At 40.3% G+C, this 21899-nt stretch overlaps 1 protein-coding gene across 2 annotated transcripts in view; it reads right to left on the reverse strand.

Moving 5' to 3' along the window:
- LOC127624280 (synapse differentiation-inducing gene protein 1-like) overlaps positions 1-18217 on the reverse strand; it is a 38402-nt gene extending 20185 nt beyond the window's left edge. The window contains exons 1-2 of one of the 2 annotated variants that reach the window (XM_052099025.1): positions 18143-18217; positions 11466-12056 (exon numbers count right to left, since the gene is read on the reverse strand). In XM_052099025.1, the coding sequence (XP_051954985.1) occupies positions 11466-11936 (471 nt within the window). In that variant the 5' untranslated portion in view covers positions 11937-12056; positions 18143-18217. Of the gene's footprint in view, positions 1-11465; positions 12057-17455; positions 18090-18142 lie in introns of those variants that run through there. The other variant, XM_052099024.1, reaches the window with a different exon arrangement.
- Between the last annotated feature and the right edge of the window lie 3682 nt (positions 18218-21899).

A 21899-nucleotide genomic window follows, 5' to 3' on the forward strand; every position in this document is an offset into this window, starting at 1 on the left:
CTCAACAGAAAGAAATCGAGACTCATCAGACCAGGCAACATTTTTCCAGTCTTCAACTGTCCAATTTTGGTGAGCTCTTTGGTGTAGCCTCTTTTTCCTATTTGTAGTGGAGATGAGTGGTACCCGGTGGGGTCTTCTGCTGTTGTAGCCCATCCGCCTCAAGGTTGTGCATGTTGTGGCTTCACAAATGAAGCCATACTAATGCTGTGTTTGACCCCCTTTCGCCTTCAGAACTGCCTTAATTCTACGTGGCATTGATTCAACAAGGTGCTGAAAGCATTCTTTAGAAATGTTGGCCCATATTGATAGGATAGCATCTTGCAGTTGATGGAGATTTGTGGGATGCACATCCAGGGCACGAAGCTCCCGTTCCACCACATCCCAAAGATGCTCTATTGGGTTGAGATCTGGTGACTGTGGGGGCCATTTTAGTACAGTGAACTCATTGTCATGTTCAAGAAACCAATTTGAAATGATTCAAGCTTTGTGACATGGTGCATTATCCTGCTGGAAGTAGCCATCAGAGGATGGGTACATGGTGGCCATAAAGGGATGGACATGGTCAGAAACAATGCTCAGGTAGGCCGTGGCATTTAAACGATGCCCAATTGGCACTAAGGGGCCTAAAGTGTGCCAAGAAAACATCCCCCACACCATTACACCACCACCACCAGCCTGCACAGTGGTAACAAGGCATGATGGATCCATGTTCTCATTCTGTTTACGCCAAATTCTGACTCTACCATCTGAATATCTCAACAGAAAGAAATCGAGACTCATCAGACCAGGCAACATTTTTCCAGTCTTCAACTGTCCAATTTTGGTGAGCTCTTTGGTGTAGCCTCTTTTTCCTATTTGTAGTGGAGATGAGTGGTACCCGGTGGGGTCTTCTGCTGTTGTAGCCCATCCGCCTCAAGGTTGTGCATGTTGTGGCTTCACAAATGCTTTGCTGCATACCTCAGTTGTAACGAGTGGTTATTTCAGTGAAAATCCCAGTAACTGAGCAGATTGTGAAATACTCAGACTGGCCCATCTGGCACCAACAACCATGCCACGCTCAAAATGGCTTAAATCACTTTGGAGTTCAGGAGATTGTCTTGACCAGGACCACACCCCTAAATGCATTGAAGCAACTGCCATGTGATTGGTTGATTAGATAATTGCATTAATGAGAAATTGAACAGGTGTTCCTAATAATCCTTTAGGTGAGTGTATTATATATATATATATATATATATATATATATATATATATATATATATATATATATATAAACTAATCTAAATCTAAAAACATCCAGTCAGCAATATGTTATATAATAATCGGTTATATGTAAATAACATATATTTCCCCAGATCTTAGTGGAATTTGATGTACATATGCTCAAAAATATTAACAATTATTTTATATGTTCATATATGGCCATATATCAGTTTTCTGTATGGGATTCCTTTTGTTCATTTATTTATTAATTAGATTTTTACAGTTTTAGTTCTCACATTAAAAATGTCCAATCTTATTGATTACAAAGATTGTTTTGTTAAACTTATGATTCCCCCTGTTGACACATAATAAATCTTTTGAGTCATTTCAGAGCAACTACATAAATATTGAGGAGGCTAAAAAATAATGAGAGATAAATATTTTGGCCAAATTGCCCTGCCCTACTTTTTCACAAACATGGTAAACATAGAGTTATTTGGTTGCTGCAGTCTTCCTCCACATCTGCTGACTTCTAGCAGTCTGTAGGCAGAGCCGTACAAATGAAAATGGATGCTCAGGATGGAAAGCGAATGAGGCGGTCTAAACAGCAGCCACATGAGACTGACAGAAAGGTGTGTGTGGGTTTGCATGCGTGTGTGTGTGTGTGGTGATGGGGAGGTCAATAAAAAAGCTGTCAGGTGAAAAGCTCTCTGAGGCAAATATATTCTTACAAAGGGGCAATTAACTGCATCAGTGATGTTGTTGGGAGGTCATTGTCCTGGCAGGTGTGATAGCAACGTAGAAAACGGCCACGTACATTTTTAATGGGACAGTTTAAAGACGCTTGGCTCATGGCAGAGAGTACTTAAGTTGTGTCATGCCAGGTGCTGCCAGCATTTCAGCAGCAGGTCATGGGGATATAATTTATCAAGGAGTTTGATTAACGTCTAGTGCATGCCCGACAAATAAAAAATACAGACTTACTTAGCTGTTAATAAACCTTGCTGATATATAGACTGCGGGACCACGCGTGATATGACCTGTGTTCAAGGACCATGGTTGGATTCTAAATCACAGAGCAAATAATCATGACAAGCTGGCATAAAAACAGCGAAAGTGAAAGGATTCTATTCAAGATTTTTTTCAAAGCCATATTTCCAAATTTAGTACTTCTCTTTCCAGGAATTGTTGGTTTATCTGAATATTTAAAAACGTGTATCATCTGCCCTGTAGCTAGAGGGCAAAATAATATATATTATTCTAAATGCCTCAAGGCAATAGCAGTAATTTATGGGTACTCGGCATCTATTTGATTCAACAAAACACAAAACAGTCTTCTTGGCCTTGGAAAAACTCTTGTAATTGATATATGAATCCTCCTAACAATTTATTCCTTTTGCAATGTTTACTCTTGCTAACACATCCATCAACAGTTTTGCTAAATTAATTTTCTACAGAATACACAGTGAGCTCATTTATCTCCAGTTTGTGTAAATAGCCTTTGATCACCTGGGAACTGAGCGTACACTCTTGCCCACAATGCAGCTGTAATGAGATTAAGAATGGGTTAGTGTTTACAGAGTTCTGTGGTTCTTAATAATTTAAAGACTAATTAATTGCCTGGTGCCAGAGCTTTTCATTTTTCATCCAGTGAGCATGGGGAGAGCGGCATAAAAGCAGCCACAGAACCTCCAGAGGGGAGAGAGAGAGTGACAAGGGAACCCAGTGTTCCCAAGAGAGATTGAAAAGTGTTGTATGTCAAGTGTGTCACAAAGATTAAAAACCCCGTTGCCTGGGGAGTTATCACAACCCTGTTGTCGTGTGTTTTCCCTCTCTCAAAGTGAGAGTCGCCACATTGGTGCCGAAACACTACGTGCTGACATGTTGCTCAGAGTCACTGCTTCCGGATATCGCGTTGCATAATCCACCAGGACTAATACAAAGCGATGTCCGCGTGCTGTCCGTTCTAATGGCCCGACGAGGGCCATCCCAATTCTCTCGAAGGGGACCTCGATCATTGGGAGGGGGCGCAATGGCGCTTTTGGGGTGGCCGGCGGATTTACCAGCTGACATTCGCGGCACGCCGCACACCACCTGCAGACGTCGCCGCCAATGCCCGGCCAATAGAAACGGGCTATTAGTCGGAGCAGTGTCTTTCTTTCCCCTAGGTGACCTGCCATGGGATTATAATGAGCCGCCTGGAAAACCATTTCCCGGTGGCTCCGTGGAATCAACAATTGTGACACGTTCTCTTTTGTTTGAGTGTCCAGCGTCACTCTATATTTAACCGGTCATTTATAATGGAAAAATAAGGGTAAGAAATGGCGATGCCCGGCCGGAGTTGTTGACCATCGATTACTCCACTTGGTCAAAGGCGTGCTTGAGGGTTTCGTCCCGTGACTGCTCCAAAGGGAAGTCCCCCTCTGGGAATTCCCTGAGAGGAGAGGCGATAACCTTGCCCCCTCCCTCGTCATTCTTACCGCTTCCTCTCCCCGACGGGCGCTTGACCACGCCCCTGCTGCCACACTAACCAATAGAAGACAGGAAATTGTTCAGAAAACCTGTTTAAAAATAGTAATTATTTTTATTATTCCATTTGACTGTGCAAAAATCAGACATTTCACTTTTACATAATTCCTCTAAAACAAAGTTTGGGCAAACAATTCAAGAGATTTTATGCACAATCTCTGAAAACCATTCCTACAAATAATGCCTGCACCATACAGCTGAAACACATTCATCATCATCTTCTTTACCACCTCCCAACCATTCATTTGACAGCATAGAAACACAAATGGTTTGTGTGATGGTGGATGTTATCAAATGGGTGTCAAAACAAAATGATGGCATTTTTGTGCTGTACAATTCAACATTATATATTAGCAATCGTCAAGAGCACTCCAGCTGTTAGATCATTGGCAAACCAGCTCAGGGCATATGAAACCATATACCGTGCTTAATTTGAATACAAAGCATTACTAAATGGAAATAAATCCACAGGTACACAGAACTCTTAATGGTTAAAACAATAGGTAAAGTAATTCCTCAGCTTATAATGAGTTATATTGCTCGTCAAAGCATTTCAGTTTGACAGCGCATGGTTTTATCGATCAAGGTAATTATATGAAAAGTATTTGTTTGCTCTATATAGTAGTGTTGGGTTCAAGTCCACCATTGTCAAGTCTGAGTCTTTAAACAATCGAGTCCGAGTCTAGTCCAAGACCCCCCAAAATGGGTCGAGTCTAACTCAAGACCAAGTCCATAACAGGCCGAGTCTGAGTCGAGTCTGAATGAATCTGTTCATGAATCTGAATTAAAATTATAACCATAAACTCAATATTTTCAGCTTATGTTAACCTTCACAACTAAGAAAAACTATTTGTCAATATAACTGCAGCAAAAACACCTCTGTTGCATTTCATATTCACATTTTTTTATTAATATCCTGCTGATCAAATTTCAAAGTGGTTTCAGAATGAAAGCATATGCTTTAGGCGTATGAAGACAAAACTGTCCTTCAACACACATCTTATTGTGTTCTGTTGATTTTTTCAATTATTTGTTTATTTTTTCCCTCCACTCAAACATACACCAAAGAAATTGAAAGCTGCATTAGTCATTACAACCAGAGTTATTATTATTTCGATTTTTATGATTATTAGTTTTTTCTACTTAATTTTCAATTTTATATTTCTGTATGAGAATGGCAGACCACATGTGGCGATCTCTTTTGCGTGCACACATATAGCTAAAAAAACTTACTTTGAAAGAGTGTGCACTGCTGCTCTCAGAAAGAATAATCACACGTACACAAGGACATATACAAATGACAACCAATGTGCAGTATCAAATACACAGAATATATGATAATACTAACTGTAGAGCACATCAATGTGAAGACAAAACCAAATCCATTTAGAGGCAATTTTGAAATCCTGGCCGGACACTTTTTTTTAGGTCTAATAAAGAGGACATGTCTGGGGAAAAGAGGATGTATGGTCACCCTATTACGTTATTTGTTTGCTTGTTTGTATGTCATTACAACACAAATGCCATGGACTCAATCTGAGCCCTAAAGGCTCGAGTCCGAGTCAAGTCAGAGTAAAAATGCATCCGAGTCTGTGACAAGTCCGTCCATTAAAATTGGTCTCAAGTCTGAACTAGACTATCCAACTCTACAATATAAGATAAAATTACCACCTAAAAATAAGTGGATTGAAAACAGATTCCGGTCCTGAATGCTGATTGATCAATACAGTGTTCCAGCCATGCTAAAATATACAGCTGTTGGAAAAAAACTAATTCAGCGATGCATCGTGTTTCATACTCAAACGATTCTGAATCGATTCTCAAAAGAATCAGAATCGATTCTGAGTTCAGTTTAAATCACGGCAGAGCAGTGGTGCGCAACAAAGTCAGATGTGGAAACAAAGACGCGAGTTAAGTGCATACACTAAAGTCAAGTGCACAAACACAACTGTTTGCAGACCAGCTGTATCAAACACATGACCATGTGCCCGAATGAAACTACGATCCTGAAATTCTTTCACAAACCAGCAGACAGATGGCAACAGGAGAGTTTATTCGTGAAAACATGCCAACAAACAACAAGAAAGACGAGCTCACACCCATAATTGCAATGATTTGCACACAACGGGGGAAAACACAGAACAAAATAATGACGAGGCTGCAGTTCGGAAGATGTTGGTGATGTCCCCACTCGCAGAGCAAACAGACATAACAGTGCATACGGGACTCTTGATAAACAAAGCGCTATTTAAACCGCTTTACTATCACTTGTGCAGGTGAGGACAGGAGAAGCTGACAGCTGCACTCTCATAGAAGCAGATATATCTCTCATCCTGGACCAGCAACTTCCATTTGTGCTTACAAATGAAAATGTACAGCATGGCATAGATTAATTTTAAATAATAATTAAATACTATTAAATGATTTACAATGCTTAAACAATAAAATAAAATAATAGAAAATAAAAAAAATACAAATATAATCAGTTGAAGTATTCAGAATTTTAAAACGGCTGTTAAATAAAAAGCTGAAAGGGAAAATATAGAGAGTAAAAACAACATTTTGAAGAAACTGCAAAAAGAATGATATTGAAGGACAAGATGCATTGTGATGCATCAAGAATCGTTTTATAATCTAATCGTTACCCTTTGAATCAAAATCAATTTGAATCATGAGGCCAGTGAAGATACCTCTACTAAAATACACAATATCGTAACAGCTAGTGCAGCACACACAGCAGTTGCAAATCAACGTTCTGTTCAGGAATTATATGTTTTATTATGTAGTAACCATTGTTTAAAAACATTAAGGCACTCAAGGCTGTGTCATTCTAACAAAGCTCTTATGCCATGACTATATTCACAATATAGCATGCACCTTATTGCTTAAATATGAATACACAAACACAAACACATTTTAAAAAAGATTTCTATACACTACCATTTAAGTTAAACATATTCCAAGAACAACAACGACATTTATTAGTGTGCAACATACATGGACAGGGATGATGAGCATGATAATCAACATATTTATTATCACCATTATTTTGTTCAATAAATTCAAAGGAGGCTCATTGAGGATTCTGAAGTTATTATTTACTGATGACATTTTCAGAGTGCAACAAATTCCTTTTTATCCTGTCTGGATAATTCACCCTCAGTGCATTCTTTCTGAAAGAAAAGTTAGCTTGAAAGTTAAACTGGCTTTAAAGGCATTAAATTGGGGTTTAGGGAGATAAAAATGCTTCTTTTATAACATTCTTTGACTTTCAAAAGAAAACACTAGGACCATTAGTGCATTCTTTCCCACTAAAAAAGGATCGGCCAAACAAGATCTGCTGTCAGTCCCCTCAAACAAGAAGCTCTGACAGTCATGTTCTTTCTCTAAGATTGGGGAAAGCTAAGGCTCAGTTCTCAGTTACTTTAACACACAAGATATATTTCACAACACTGAGAATAAAAATGGGAACAACAGAGGTGTCTCTAGAGGCAAACTCGAGAGTTCACTTTATCATTGCCAAGGAGGAGGGGTCTTAAATCTGTACAATAGAATACAAATGAGATACACAACCTTCAATATCAAAGTGATGTTACTACTGCCCTACACAAATGTATCTCTTAGACCATACTCATCAAGTATGGTGTTTCAGTGATTATGGCGGCGCGCGCAGGCGCAGCGGCTAAGTGCTTTCCCAGTGGGTGCCTTGTATGGCTGGTTACGTATGTGTTGTTTTTTGTTTTATGTACATTATGTCGGGCAAATAACATCTACAGCCGGCATGAGCTCCTGAAAATTGGTCTAGGCTACAGATGCAGCGTTACAACCGAGTTTCTGCATATACACAAAGTTCCGGCTGAAGTAGCGAGGAGCGCCGGCTCTCCATGGATTATCATCCCGGCGGGGAGGAGGCGAAGGCGGCGCAGAGAGAGGAGGCAAAAACGAGGCTGTAGGGCCGGCGCGCTAGCTAGGATACGGAGGCAGCCATTCAAAACACCGCTCCCCTGCCTGTTTCTCACGAATGCCAGATCCCTTGCAAATAAAATGGATGAATTACGCCTACAGATTGCAGTGAACAACACTATGAAAAACAGTTGCATTCTGCTGATTACGGAGACCTGGCTTCGCTCATCTATCCCGGATTCTGCTATTGAGATAGCAGGCTACTCAACTCAGCGTCATGACAGAACAGCAGACTCCGGTAAGAGCAGAGGTGGGGGACTATGTGTATACGTGAAAAACAGCTGGTGTACAAACACAGTAATTGTAGACAGCCACTGCTCCCCAGACTTGGAGTATGTGACTGTTAAATGCAGGCCCTTTTACCTCCCAAGAGAGTTTACTGTGGTCATGATAATTGCTGTTTACATCCCACCGAATGCTAACGCTAAATCAGCTATAGGACTTCTGCATGAGAAAATTAGCGGTCAACAGAGCATATATCCTGACGCTGTGCAGATCATAGCAGGGGATTTTAATCATACGGACTTAAAGGCAGTACTCCCTAAATTTTATCAGCATGTTAAGTGTGACACTAGAGGAGCAAATACACTGGACAAGGTCTATTCCAACATTAAATTAAGCTACAGGGCTAGACCATTACCACATCTGGGTCAGTCAGACCATTTGTCCCTACTTTTGATCCCTACATATGCCCCACGTAGGAAAGCAGACCCCATTATCAATAAGACTGTTGTAACATGGCCTGAGGGTGCCTCTCAGCAGCTGCAGGACTGCTTTGATACAACCAACTGGGACATCTTTGAACATCAGGACCTGGAGGTGTTCACGGACAGTGTATTATGCTACATTAGGAATTGCATGGATACTGTCACAGTGGACAAACGGACCCGGGTCTACCCCAACCAGAAGCCATGGATGACCCGGGAAGTCCAGCAGTGGGTAAAGGAGAGAAACATCGCCTTCAAATCCAGAGACAGGGCTCTGTACAGCACGGCACGATCTAACCTAAAGAGAGGCATCAGAGAGGCAAAATCGAACTACAGGTGGAGGATTGAGGAACACCTGGGCAGTAACAACAGCAGGCAGGTGTGGCAGGGAGTCCAGCACCTGACCAACTACAGGGCCAAACTCGGAGCTGCTGAAGGTGACATCTCGTTGGCAGAGGAGTTGAACCTCTTTTTTGCCCGTTTTGAGGTGACACCACCAGAGACAGCCACACCACACCTCACAGCAGCTTAAGTTGCACAGTGGAGGAGCACGAGGTGAGGCGCACACTGCGGGCCATCAACCCAAGGAAGGCTACAGGGCCTGATGGCGTTCCGGGACGAGTGCTGAGGGACTGTGCTGACCAGCTGGCTGGAGTCTTTACCAGGAATTTCAACCAGTCCCTGGCCCAATCCACTGTCCCACCCTGTTTGAAGTCCTCCACCATAGTCCCCCTACCCAAGAAACCCCATATTTCCAGTCCAAACGACTATCGGCCAGTTGCACTCACACCTGTGGTGATGAAGTGCTTCGAAAAACTGGTCCGGAGGCACATCACAGCACTCTTGCCCTGAGGCCTTGACCCCAACCAGTTTGCCTACAGAGCGAACAGATCCACAGAGGACGCCGTAACCACAGCCCTCCATACTGCACTGTCCCATCTGGAGCAGCAGGGGAGCTATGTGCGGATGCTCTTTGTGGAGTATAGCTCAGCATTTAATACCATCCTCCCACACAAACTAGTGGCCAAATTGAGGGACCTGGGGCTGCCACACACCACCTGCACATGGATCAACAGCTTCCTCTCTGGGCGTAGACAGAGGTAATCACACATCTATGGCCTTAAGCCTCAGCACCGGCTCCCCCCAGGGCTGTGTGCTGAGCCCCTTGCTCTATTCCCTATATACATATGACTGTACCCCAACCCACCACGGCAACACCATGGTGAAATTTGCTGATGACACCACAGTGGTGGGGCTCATTTCTGGGGGGAACGAGTCTGCCTACAGGGATGAGGTGGAGCGGCTGACAGTGTGGTGCAGCGATAACAATCTGCTTCTGAACACAGCAAAGACCAAGGAGCTCATTATAGATTACAGGAAAAAGAAAACAATCATTCAACCACTTATTATCAACGGGGATTGTGTGGAGCGGGTGGCAGACTTCAGCTTCCTGGGAGTCCACATTGAGGAGGGTTTAACCTGGAGCAAGAATACCTCTGAGCTAATAAAAAAGGCCCAGCAGAGACTTTATTTCCTGAGAGTACTCAGGAGGAACAACATCACACAGAGGTTGCTGGTGTCCTTCTATCAAGCCTCCATAGAGAGCTTGCTGACATACTGCATGTGCGTGTTGTACACCAGCTGCACAGTCTCTCACAGGAAAGCGCTCCAGAGGGTCATCAACACCGCACAGAAAATCACTGGCAGCCCTCTCCTCACACTGGTAGAACTATACAGTTCCCGCTGCTTTAAAAAAAATACAGAACATTTTAAATGACACCTCTCACCCAGGCCACCACCTGTTCAAACTGTTACCGTCAGGCAGACGGTACAGATCCATCAGGGCAAAAACTAATAGACTCAAAAACAGTTTTTACCCATCTGCAATAACTGTAATTAACGCTGCTAAAGTGAACTGAACTGATTGCAGGATTGGTACAATATGTATGACTGTGTATGTGTATATGAATGCCTGTTCAGGCTGTTTTATTCTTCTTTTAGATACTATTTATTTACTGTTTTTTAAAAATTATATTAGGAATGATGCACTGGCTGGTTAGCACTTTAAAATCTTTTCATTGTACATGTGACAATGACAATAATGTTAAAAAAAATAAAATACAATTTTTTAACACAATCAGATTTAAACAGTGTAAACCAGAAGATCAGATAAGTCATTCTGATTTCAAATTTACTCATTTCAAAACTCACTTAACCTAATTTTTATATAGAGAAGTGCAGTAGTACATTTGAAAGTAATAGAACGTATTGTAACAACAAACTACATATCATGAAGGCAGACCACACAGTATGGTCTGCAGAGGTCCAGAGCCCCACATGTGGAGAACAGCTTTAATATCATGAGACAACTGCTGTGAGCTCCAGTGGTGCTCTGTATGGAGTAACGTTCACTGTGAAATGCTGAAAGGCCCAGAATCCTGGACATGACTTGCATAAATATACATTTCTCTCACTTAGTTTAAAGGAAGATGAACCACAATTCAGCATTATTAGAATTATTCAGCAGCACTGCACATTGCTCATTCCATGGCTCTATATTGAGATCATTAGTTTAGGTAATGAATACAAATACACAATTAATACAATGAATATTCAAGTTTATGAAGAGATATAGTCTGGTACACTGAATCTTATCATAGTGCCAAAGTAAGCTGCCTTCTATTTGTTGGACAAACAGATGGTCCTGACTCACACTTATGCCATTAGTTGAACCAGTGTTGCAGTTAAAGAGCAATTTTTGATACCGTTTCAACAGAATATAAGAGAAATGTAAGTGGTAGTATTCACACAATCAACAGAGCCAACAGAAGTCGGTGGAACATAAAGTCATGTCTTACAGCTATTTTTAAACCCAAATCGAAAATTATACCTTGGGAGAAATGTGCAGGCTTAAAGGACAGGGTCTCATATTGTGGTGTAGGCTATAACTAGAAGCTGGTTCTCCCTGAAATAATTCACCTGTCAAGGACTCGATATATGAATCCATCAGTACAAAACAGCATGTGTTTGGCTCAGTGGCTTCAAAGAAACTTGCCATCCTACCTCATATTCGACGTATTCCTCTTCTTCTACCTCATAAGAGACCGTCTGAATTTTCACATTGTTTTCGTCCAGGAGTTTTGCTTTCAGGTCCTCTGTTGTGGCCGTCTCCACCACTACTACCTTCTCTTTCTTCTCCATGAATGTTGTCTCGCAGCACTCATTTTTGTAATCCTTTCCCTTGCTGCTCCCATCATCCTTGTAAAGGATGAAGTTAGGCTTGTAAAATGCCTCCACTGCTAGGTGTAGTGAGGTGGCGTCCAGTAGCTGGGCTTTCGCCTTGCCATTTCCTCCTGTGACCCCAACCCCACCTCCACCGACTCCCCCACCTCCTCCACCAGTCACAAAGTAATTTATAATGTTCTCCTGATATTGGTTGCTGTGGAAGTCTCCCCCATAGCCATAGTCAGCCTTGACCAGATGCTTGCTATTCTTATCCAGTAGAGGGTTCTGAAGCTCACTTAGGCTCTCCATTGAAGAATGTGAAGAGCGCCGGGACTCAGTGTTTAACAGTCGGATGGAGAAAGACAGGAAGAAGCGATGACCTTGCCTGGACTGATGTGACAAGTGCTGATGTGCTCAATAGGCCGTAAGCTGTAGGAGGAGTGAGAGGAGAGAGAGAGAAGTGAGGGAGCACATAGTGAAGACATGGACTACAGAACACATGCAGAGAAAAGTTTAATAAGACTCAACTGTCAGAATAGACAGGAACTGGGCAATGGGAAGGCAGCCATACTCCTAAAACTGTAAACGTTTATTGGGAACTATACCATAAATAATGCAGATTGAAGAGCTTTGCTGCCGAGTTGTGAGTGATTTTACATGTCAGTTTGAGAGAGACGTTTTCTCTCTGGTATTCCACCGATTACCCCCATACCCCGAAAGGGGTGAGAGGGCATAAGAAGGAGAAAGATTCCACTGATTCACACACAAAGAAAATCACCATATCCCATTCCTCTCCTCCCAGCTGATAAATTGTGGTTATCCAGTAGATTTCAATTAACTTCAATCTGGCATCCCATTAAACTCACCGATAACCTTGCCAAATAGGCATGCCTGGGAATTTACAGTATACTGCATGAAGGTAAAGTAGGCATCTTTATGAAAAGGAAATCCTGAACATATCCAATGACCTATTCAAAACTGGCCACCCAGAATTGAATTGAGAGGTGAAATTAAGATGATCTTGTAATATGTGATTGCCACAAGGTTAAATAATAGCTGTCTTGCAGGTTTATTCACAAGACTGTAAATGAGCACATACATTGTCCACAACCACTCCTCTTACCTCCTCATCATTAATCTGTGATTAAAATAGCAACACAATCAGATGGCAAGCAGATTATTTCAGAGAATTTGATGTGATTGTGTATCCACATCAAACTCCATGTATTGTCAAATTTAGGTTTGTACCTCAAGGAATGATGACTTGTGATTGTGTATCCACATCAAACTCCATGTATTGTCAAATTTAGGTTCGTACCTCAAGGAATGATGACTTGTTGATTCACAGAATGTTTGAGCTCCCCCATTTCTCTATACACATTTCGACAGTAAGCATCTACGGAGCACATTTTTACAATGCAATAATACTACGCTATAAGGGCTAACTAAAGAATAGATTGCACAGTTAGATCAGTAGAATTTGGACATTTTGAAAATTGATTACAAAATTCTCATAATTTTAAGTTGTCCTGTTAGAATATTTTTCTCTCTGCACTGATGCCTTTACAGTTTAGACCAGCATCTTCAACAAAGTGTCCTTTGCAGATCAATCCCTCACGCCCATTGACTTCCTCTCCCAAGTTAGTCATCATTTCTCGACCCTCCAATAAATAAAACAAAGGTATTTTTGTGGTGTAAGAGACTAGTGATAGGAATTAAAGAGTGTGTGCATGGACTCTAAATTTGTACCTTGTTGTGCAAGGATGGTCCTAACTAAAGATATTAAGTTGTATAAGGCAAAAAGACATAACTGAGACAGACATTTTTTTATTAAATGCACTAATTAGGCTTCATTTAAGGAGTCTTTGCTTTCTAATTATATTTAAATATAATTTGCTTTTTTTTTCCATGTTAACCATCTGATAAAATTTTGTGTTTCTGTGTTTCATAATTAAAATGAGGCCATGCTAGACTCGCCCATAGTCTGGGTGTATGCGTGTAAAACGTGCAATCATATGTTGTTGTGTGTCAAAAGCCAAAAGGTCAGATGTATACAGTGATGTATATACTGTATACAGGCTTGACAGCTATGATTTTAGAGTGGGTTGTACCGTTTTTCCAATCATGCACTACAATTTACACTGCTGAATTAAAAAAGATGTGTTTACTTTAATAAGGCCTGCGAGACCATTTTATCCGTCCCACAAGGCCATTTGAGAATTTATTTGAAAAGCAAAAAATGTTCTTGATTCAATTAACCTGAAAAATAAAATTCCTTTCAAATAATGTAAAAAAAAAAAACATTTTAAATGATAACAACACAAAATATTGTGTAATAGACAGACCTTTTAGTGTTTTTGGTGTGTGAGCACGTAATGGAAAGTATGCGTTAAATTCAACCCACAATCAGAAATCGCAAGCAATTGTATAGCCCGCAAATAATTTTGTAAATACTCAAATGGCCCTTAAAGGGTTAGTTCACCCAAAAATGAAAATTATCCCATAATTTACTCACCCTCAAGCCATCCTAGTTGTATATGACTTTCTTCTTTCAGCCAAACACAATCTGAGTTATATTAAAAATATCCTGGCTCTTCCAAGCTTTATAATCAGAATGAATGATACCTTAGATTTTGAAGCCCAAAAAAGCGCATCCATCCATCCATCAAAAAAGTAATCCATATGGCTCCAGGGGGTTAATAAAGGCCTTCTGAAGCAAAGTGATGTGTTTTTGTAAGAAAAATATCCATATTACAACTTTATAAACTATAATAACTGGCTTCTGGTAACGGCCGTCCGGGCGTTCACTTGCTTCCTCTATCCTCTGTGCTTTCGTCACTTCTCACCAGTGCATACACTACGCCTATGTCATACACTAGAACTCAACTCTCTCGTGAACACACGTTACCGGAAGCCAGTGATTATAGTTTATAAACTTCAGAAGGCCTTTATTAAAACCCTGGATACATATGGATTACATTTTTGATGGATGGATGTGCTTTTTTTGGGCTTCAAAATCTACGGTACCATTCACTCCGATTATAAAGCTTGGAAGAGCCAGGATATTTTTTAATATAATTCTGATCGTGTTTGGCTGAAAGAAGAAAGTCATATACAACTAGAATGGCTTGAGGGTGAGTAAATGATGGGATCATATTCATTTTTGGGTAAACTAACCCTTTAATGGAAAAAAGGTTCCCCATCCCTGCTTAAATTAATAGAAATTACATGTGTTCTCACATTTTACACTGAAATAAATTAACTCTGTGTAATGCAACCAACATATGTGTGTACCATGATCTTGTCATATTAAATTAGAACATTTAGCTTACACGGCAATGAACTGCATTACACTTTGGAGAGCATGGATAAAATTGAATCACAAATTCTGTTTTTTAACTGTACTGTAGAAAGGCTGCTAGCATTATCGTTATGTGCATATTTACATAATTGCATATGACAGTATGAAGGCACAGATATGTCTAGTTTAAATTGAGAGAGCTACAGTATGTAGGCAGCTGTAATTTGTCAGAATTGCCTCTGTTGATACTTTTTAAAAGTAGGATTGCCAATTATTCATTTCATAATTTAGGCGAAAGCAATTCAGCTTATGAGCAAAAATATTACACACAGTTTTAGCCAAAATTATACACATCAGAGAGTCCTGATTCATTTAAAGCCCCTTTTACACATTTACAATTAACTAAAGCTTTTATACCTGTACATTTGTTTTTCTGCTTTAATCTTGTTTCATGAACTCTGTGAATGTGTTTTGTCTTGAACCTTATCACAGGAAGTTGAAAAGATTAAATATTAAAGCCTTCCCAGTGAAATTCAAACGCAGAACCTATTTTATAAATGGTGATCATGGCAGTGACTATTTAGTTATTAATTTTTGCCTGTGGTGTGAGTGCATTTGTGCATTTACATATCTAGAAACACCTGTTAGGAGTGCTACTACCCTGGTCAAGGTCAGATGAGAATGAGTTTGACTAGAATCTGTATAGGTTGAGATATACAGAACTCATATGACCAAGAGTGCAAAATGCTGTTTTTCTTTACAAGCAGAAAAGACTGTGGTTAAATAACCCTATTATCCAGTCAGTCCACACAGATTCACTGCATCAATATGATGGCAATCAACATATGTCATATGACCTACAGAAAAACAAACTGGTAATAATAAATAAAATAAAAAGAATATATAAGAAATCACAGTTTTATAAGTTCTTTCCATTTCACCTCTAATATGATTAAACATGATCAGAAAAGTCATGAAGTAATGAATCATGCACCTTTAGGCATTGTAAATATAACAGCGCTGAGAAAGTAATGCACAGTATATTATACAGCCACTTTATGGATGCAGACATGTGTCTGATTGTGTTATAGAGATCTATAATTGTTTAACCATCCTGCCTTATCATGCAGCCTGTCTATTGCAGCAACATTTTCAAAGAGGAGCTTTAAATGAGTAAATGGTCAATCAGAATTCTCGTCCAGAACAATTTATTAATAGCAGTGCTCCTCCATCTCAAGAACAGTGAGACACTTTAAAATGAAAGAGCCACAACATGCTTTCATTCCTCATTGATTATAGTACCTTGCTCCTTGTGCGAAGGTGCAATCAAATTCCCCTGCAAGTGTCTTAGTCAATTAAGCCTTATGAGGCGCTGCCCTTCAGAATTCTAATAGGTTAGATGCTGAAAACACTTTAAGAGTGTTAATGTATTGTCTGAAAAGGCTAATGGAAGCTTTTGTTCCACATGTACCTGCACTTTAATCAACTCGCGCACAAAGCTTGTACAAAAGAGGTGCGCTATATATCAGAGAAGAATGAAGTAATGTGGTTCTTAAAATATGCAGAAGTTGTTTGAGAGACCTGTGCTCTGGGGTACACATCTATATTCATTTGATTTGCATATTCCTTATTGTTTATGGCTGTTGTTCAGCTCACACAACCTGGCTTTAATGGCTCCACTCATGTGCTCTGTGGGTGAAGGGTAAAATCAGAGTGAGAAGATGAGAAAACAATTGCATTTACATAGTGCTATTGCCCTTTCTCAACAATGAATAATTATAGGGTGTCCATTATAGCACACTAGCATTCGTCCAACACCCGTTAACAGAGAGGGAAGGCAATAGATCAATAATCAGAATCACAAACAGGCATGCTCCACTAATAAGCTAAGTAAAATACTAAGTAAATCAAGTCCACATACTGTATGATCTTGTCTACGTGTAGTTTCTTTCTTTGCTTGCATTTTACATCTGGATGTTCCGTGTGAACTGTACTGGACAGTGTAGTGGACTACGCACAGTACTGTAAATTAAACTCCCTTGATGCATTCTCAGAACTTGAACTGTTGTGCGTAAAACATGTAAGTAATATAATGTAAAGTATAGTACATATAGTACATTATAAAGTAAAGTATAGTACATATAGTTAGTACATTATAAAGTAAGAATAATTAATTATTGCAACATAAAATCAATAAATGCTTATTGTATATCTATCAATAGCAGTTCAATGAAAAACTTTTAAGGTGCATACATACTGCACTGTTTTGGGGTATTTACAGTATCACGCTCGTGCCAAAGAATGGGTTTTGTAAAATAAATGTAGATTTATAGACTACATCCTAACTCATTGTGAAAATAAATCCAGATGCTGTCCAGTAACATACTCAGATACAGTAATTTCGCCGTAGCTCACATCGATCATTTGCCCCCAAAATATGTGCATTCAAGCAGTTTGAATTCAGATGAGCACACGCTTCTGAGAAAATATCATCAATCACATACTCGGATATGCTCGTATGTCTTACCTTGTGACTCGGCAGGTATCTGGTTTCAACAATGTCCTCATTCGATATAATTTGTCAACCGACTGGCTTGCCACATAAATATTAAACGATTTGATTCCGTTCTCGCTTTGCGAGAGCCCGTGAGCCGTCGGTAAACAATGCCTCTTATTTCTCGAATGGTCACGTTCATCGAAACAATTAGCAACCTAAAAAAACGTGAGTCCTTGCTTTTTCAAGCAGTTCTTGAGCAACAGATTTCTGACTTGACTAAATATAGCAAACACCTGATAACACGAGCAGGTGAAATTTCTGTCAGTAACACACAAAAGCTTCAAAATACATAGTCCGAATCCTTGGAGTTGTCGAGCAGTTTCTCCTTCACTTTCCTTAGAATCATAAACTGTACAGGACCGCGTTCATGAGGATGTTGGATAACTTTTTTTTCGCATCTCCGCACAAACCATTTTTTGGCAAGGAATTGCTTCTCAATTGTGTCTTCTTTTTTTTACTGGTTAAATTATCAACCCGCCTCAGATTAAGCTGAACGAAGCACTTTGTGGAAATTCCCGTTCCACAGAGTAGCCTACTAGTCACGCAGAAATGTGTTGTTTCGCTCTAAATGAAATAGAGATACAATCTCAGTGGCGAAGTAAGTCTCCCTCCCAACAGGACATGTGTCTTGAACAGTAAGCGCTGATGTCGTGTTACCTTTTACTCACTCCTTAAAGCGTACGAATGGTTTGCGTGGGAAGACGATCTCTGGAGCCGTTCAAATCGAACGCGTCCTTGCCCTGAAAAAGCTAGACTCGGCACAAAGCATATCTATAACAGAACGCAGATGACACGGCGTGGCACTCCTACGCGAAACGCAGAGGGGAAAAACAAACAACAACAACAACTAAAAAAAACAGGTAAAGCTGCGCAACGGTCAGACGTCTTGCGCATGTTTACATAGAAAAAAGAGCGCAGAAGGACACAATAACGTGTTTGGTGTGAACGACCCTTAACGGTTCTAAAATCTGAAGCTCCATCGATTTCACATCTGACGGATGCTCCTGAGATCACGATCAATATTACGGCAAAGTATTAATTCTATCATTTTCAGTTGTTGAAGTGTCCATGAAAAAGAGTGTAGAGTGACATAAAGGGACAGGCTAAGAAAAGAGAGATACTAAATGTAATATTAGGTTGAAGATATATAGGCCAGTGCCCCTTAAGGATGACAATCACTGAAAAGGGTCAATTTAGAAAAACTGTTCAACTTCATTTTATAAGCTATAGAATTTCAAATAAAGAGCTTCTACAGGCTTCCAGCTGTCTATAGCCTACAATGTACGTAATGTAATGGAAAACTACAAGATGTGTTTCTTTAAAAAGTAAGAGTCAGATGGGTATAGCGCAGAAGGGAAATGCTCCAATGTGTATGAAGTGCAGAATTGATGTGCCTTAAAATCCCCTTTCATGTGCTTTGACGGATCACAATTTAAATTCAAGAAGAAAGGGGGAGAAAAAGAAAAGTGGCTAACAACTGACATAGAGACAGCCAGCAGAGCAGCTAGTGGATGTCATAGCTCTGTGGATCAAGTCAGTGAATAATAAGAAGATGGGGATCTGTAATGTGTGTAAATATAAGGATTGTAATTTAAAGTGCAAAGGGGATGTGTCTTTGACAGAGTGCATAAAAATCAAACTGTTCTGATTCAGTGGTGAGAACCCAGTTTACCAGCCCTTGGTGAATAGTATTGCATTTAATAGACTGCCGCCTTTTGTGGTGGCATGTATCCAAGCTTTGCTCTTCCCTCCACACACAGGCTCAGGGGAAACAGCTGCTCTAACTTGCTTTAAACCCCATCAATCAGAATATATCCCACAGTACACCAGCTTGCACTGAACGAGGTAGCCTCTTTTCACTTTTCCCTTCTGCCTCTGTTTACGTTGTGTCACTTATTTGAGATTTAAGACTTCGTCCCTGTGGCCATGCATTCTGCTTAGAAACGAGGAAGGCGGTTATATTGCGGGCTTAACTTGAGCTTACGATGAGCTTGAGATTCAATTTATTTCAGCTGAAATGACTTCAATCCTTTTGCCACAGAACATTAGAGCAGTAAATTAATATCCTTGAGGTAAACTTCTTTAGGGTCCATCTGGAAACCGGCATCAGACAGAATAAAATAAATAAATGTGAGACTATGGTCAGGTGTACCTCATTACGTGCACCTTTTAATAATAAACACTACAGAGCACACTCCTGGAAGAGGATACAAAGATAGTCAGCGATGTACAAGTTATTATCTATTACAGCTGGGCAAACTTTTAAAACACTTGACAAACTCTGGAGCAAGGGGTTAAACAAGTCTCTAATTGAAATTTATATTATAGCCAGTGACAGGATGAAATGGTTAGCTCTAAATATTTTAAGATTTTTAATATGACTAGACACACATGTGACAGGGCTGCTCCAGGCGGCCGGCAGCGAGCCCCTCCCCTGTCGCGGTCGGCGGTCTCAGACCCCGCCGCGTTTCAGTGGCTGGTAGGGGACTCCTCCGCTCCTGGAAGCGGCCCTGACTGCTACAGGCGTTCGGTTAGGAGCCCCTTCTCCCCTCACGGTCGGCGGCTGCTCCGTTGGGGTGGATGGTAGTGGCAAGAACTCTACTACGGCATATCCCTCCTCCTTTCCGGGTCTTCAGCACCAGTGTAAAGGGATTAATGGAAAGGAGGAGGCAAGAACCGGCTTGTCAATATAAATAATATTTTAATGAAAAACTTAAACAAAAGACACAAACACACACGAAGGTCAGCTGACTGTAAACGTCCTCTCTCTCCACCACCATCCACAATCGGCCTTTATCCCTCTCGGAGGCTTAATTAGCCTGATAAGGGACTGGGTGTGCAGAATCCCATCCCTCCGCCCTGTCACAACACAACTTTGTAACAAACACACATTTGTATTACAATCTGTATTTTACAGTTAACTACATAGAGGATTCACAACATTCTCCCACATTCCCCCCAGAGATTTTTTTATTCCACCAATTAAACATTTTAAAGATAAACCACAAAGAATTTCATCAAAAGAAACATGAAATTCAACAACCACCTTAGAATTCAATTCCAGAACACTTATTTGAAGCTGGCAAGTGCATACATACACTAAAGGATAAAAAGACCTCATAGAGTAGTTTGAGGCTGTCACACCAGAAAGTGTTTTCCTGTTTATCTCAAATTCCCATGCTCCCAGCTGTGGCCAAACGTTTTCTGGTTCATGCACTGGTAGACTTGTGATGTAAAAAACTTGCACATTTGCCATTTGATGACCAGAAGAGTCAGTCATTGTTGTTTGAATGGTTTCCATATGACAGTTAAGACCAAAAAGCCAATCCAATAATGATCTTAAGGCTTTATTTAGCCAGAAACATTATCTTTGATGTACAATTATTTAAAGTCCTTGCAAGCTGCTGTCCTCATATCGCTGTTAAGGTTTTGATCCTGGCAATAATTTGGGTGAAAAAGTCTTCATGTCTACTTACTCTCTCAACTTACATGGACTTGCAAGGCTTAATTTATGTAGAACTAGATTAGCAGAACAAATTTAACATCTAGCGAGAATAATTTTACATCTAAAAAGGGCCTAAACTTAACCTCTTAGGGAGTCTGTGTCAGATTCCTGGGAGCATAGTGTTATCGACAACTAGGGTTGCAGCGTGAAGCATTTACATATTTCCATAGATTTTTGGGGGAGGGGTTGTACTTGCCTGCTTTGATTATTGCAAAACAAGCATGAATCCACGCCCTTGCATATGTATGACATATACACATAACATCTCTCCACCCCCTTCTTAGTGGAGGCTCCCAGCAGAAGATGTGGTTTGGGGTGGAAGTCGACATGGATCACCCAACAGGTAAAACCACAGTGGTGGCAAATCACAAGCATAGCAGGAGTTCATTTACACTGATGTTTCGGAGAGGCTGATTAGAGGCTGTTTTTTGGATGAGTCAATGAATTGTGCAGGTGCAAAGGCAAGTTGCTGCTGAATACATCTGAGTGCCGACACATGCAAAAGAAACAGATTTGTTACAGGTTCATTCTCATCTTCATGCCCAAAATTAAATTGCCCCAGTTGAGGTATTGTATTGTACTATAATTCAGTGGCTAATCCAGACTGAAAACCATAGTTCAAGGTAGCACTAACACTTTGGCAAAATTTATGATGCGATCAATTTCACATCTTAAGTTGACATCACATCACCTGAATCTCAATGATGATGGGCTTATTTTTTTTAATCTTATGCATGTATGTGCAAATTAGCCTACTCTTATAAGAGACCATCCAATCATTTGCAGGATACTGATTCACTAGGTACATCCAATTGCCCAGTGTATATGACATTAGGCTTGCTATTAGATATGAGTACCCCTTTTGTTTTTGTTTTGACAGATTTTCTTCCTTCTCTGGCTGCAAGACCA

This window comes from Xyrauchen texanus, chromosome 30, assembly GCF_025860055.1.
Source record: "Xyrauchen texanus isolate HMW12.3.18 chromosome 30, RBS_HiC_50CHRs, whole genome shotgun sequence".
NCBI lineage: Eukaryota > Metazoa > Chordata > Actinopteri > Cypriniformes > Catostomidae > Xyrauchen > Xyrauchen texanus.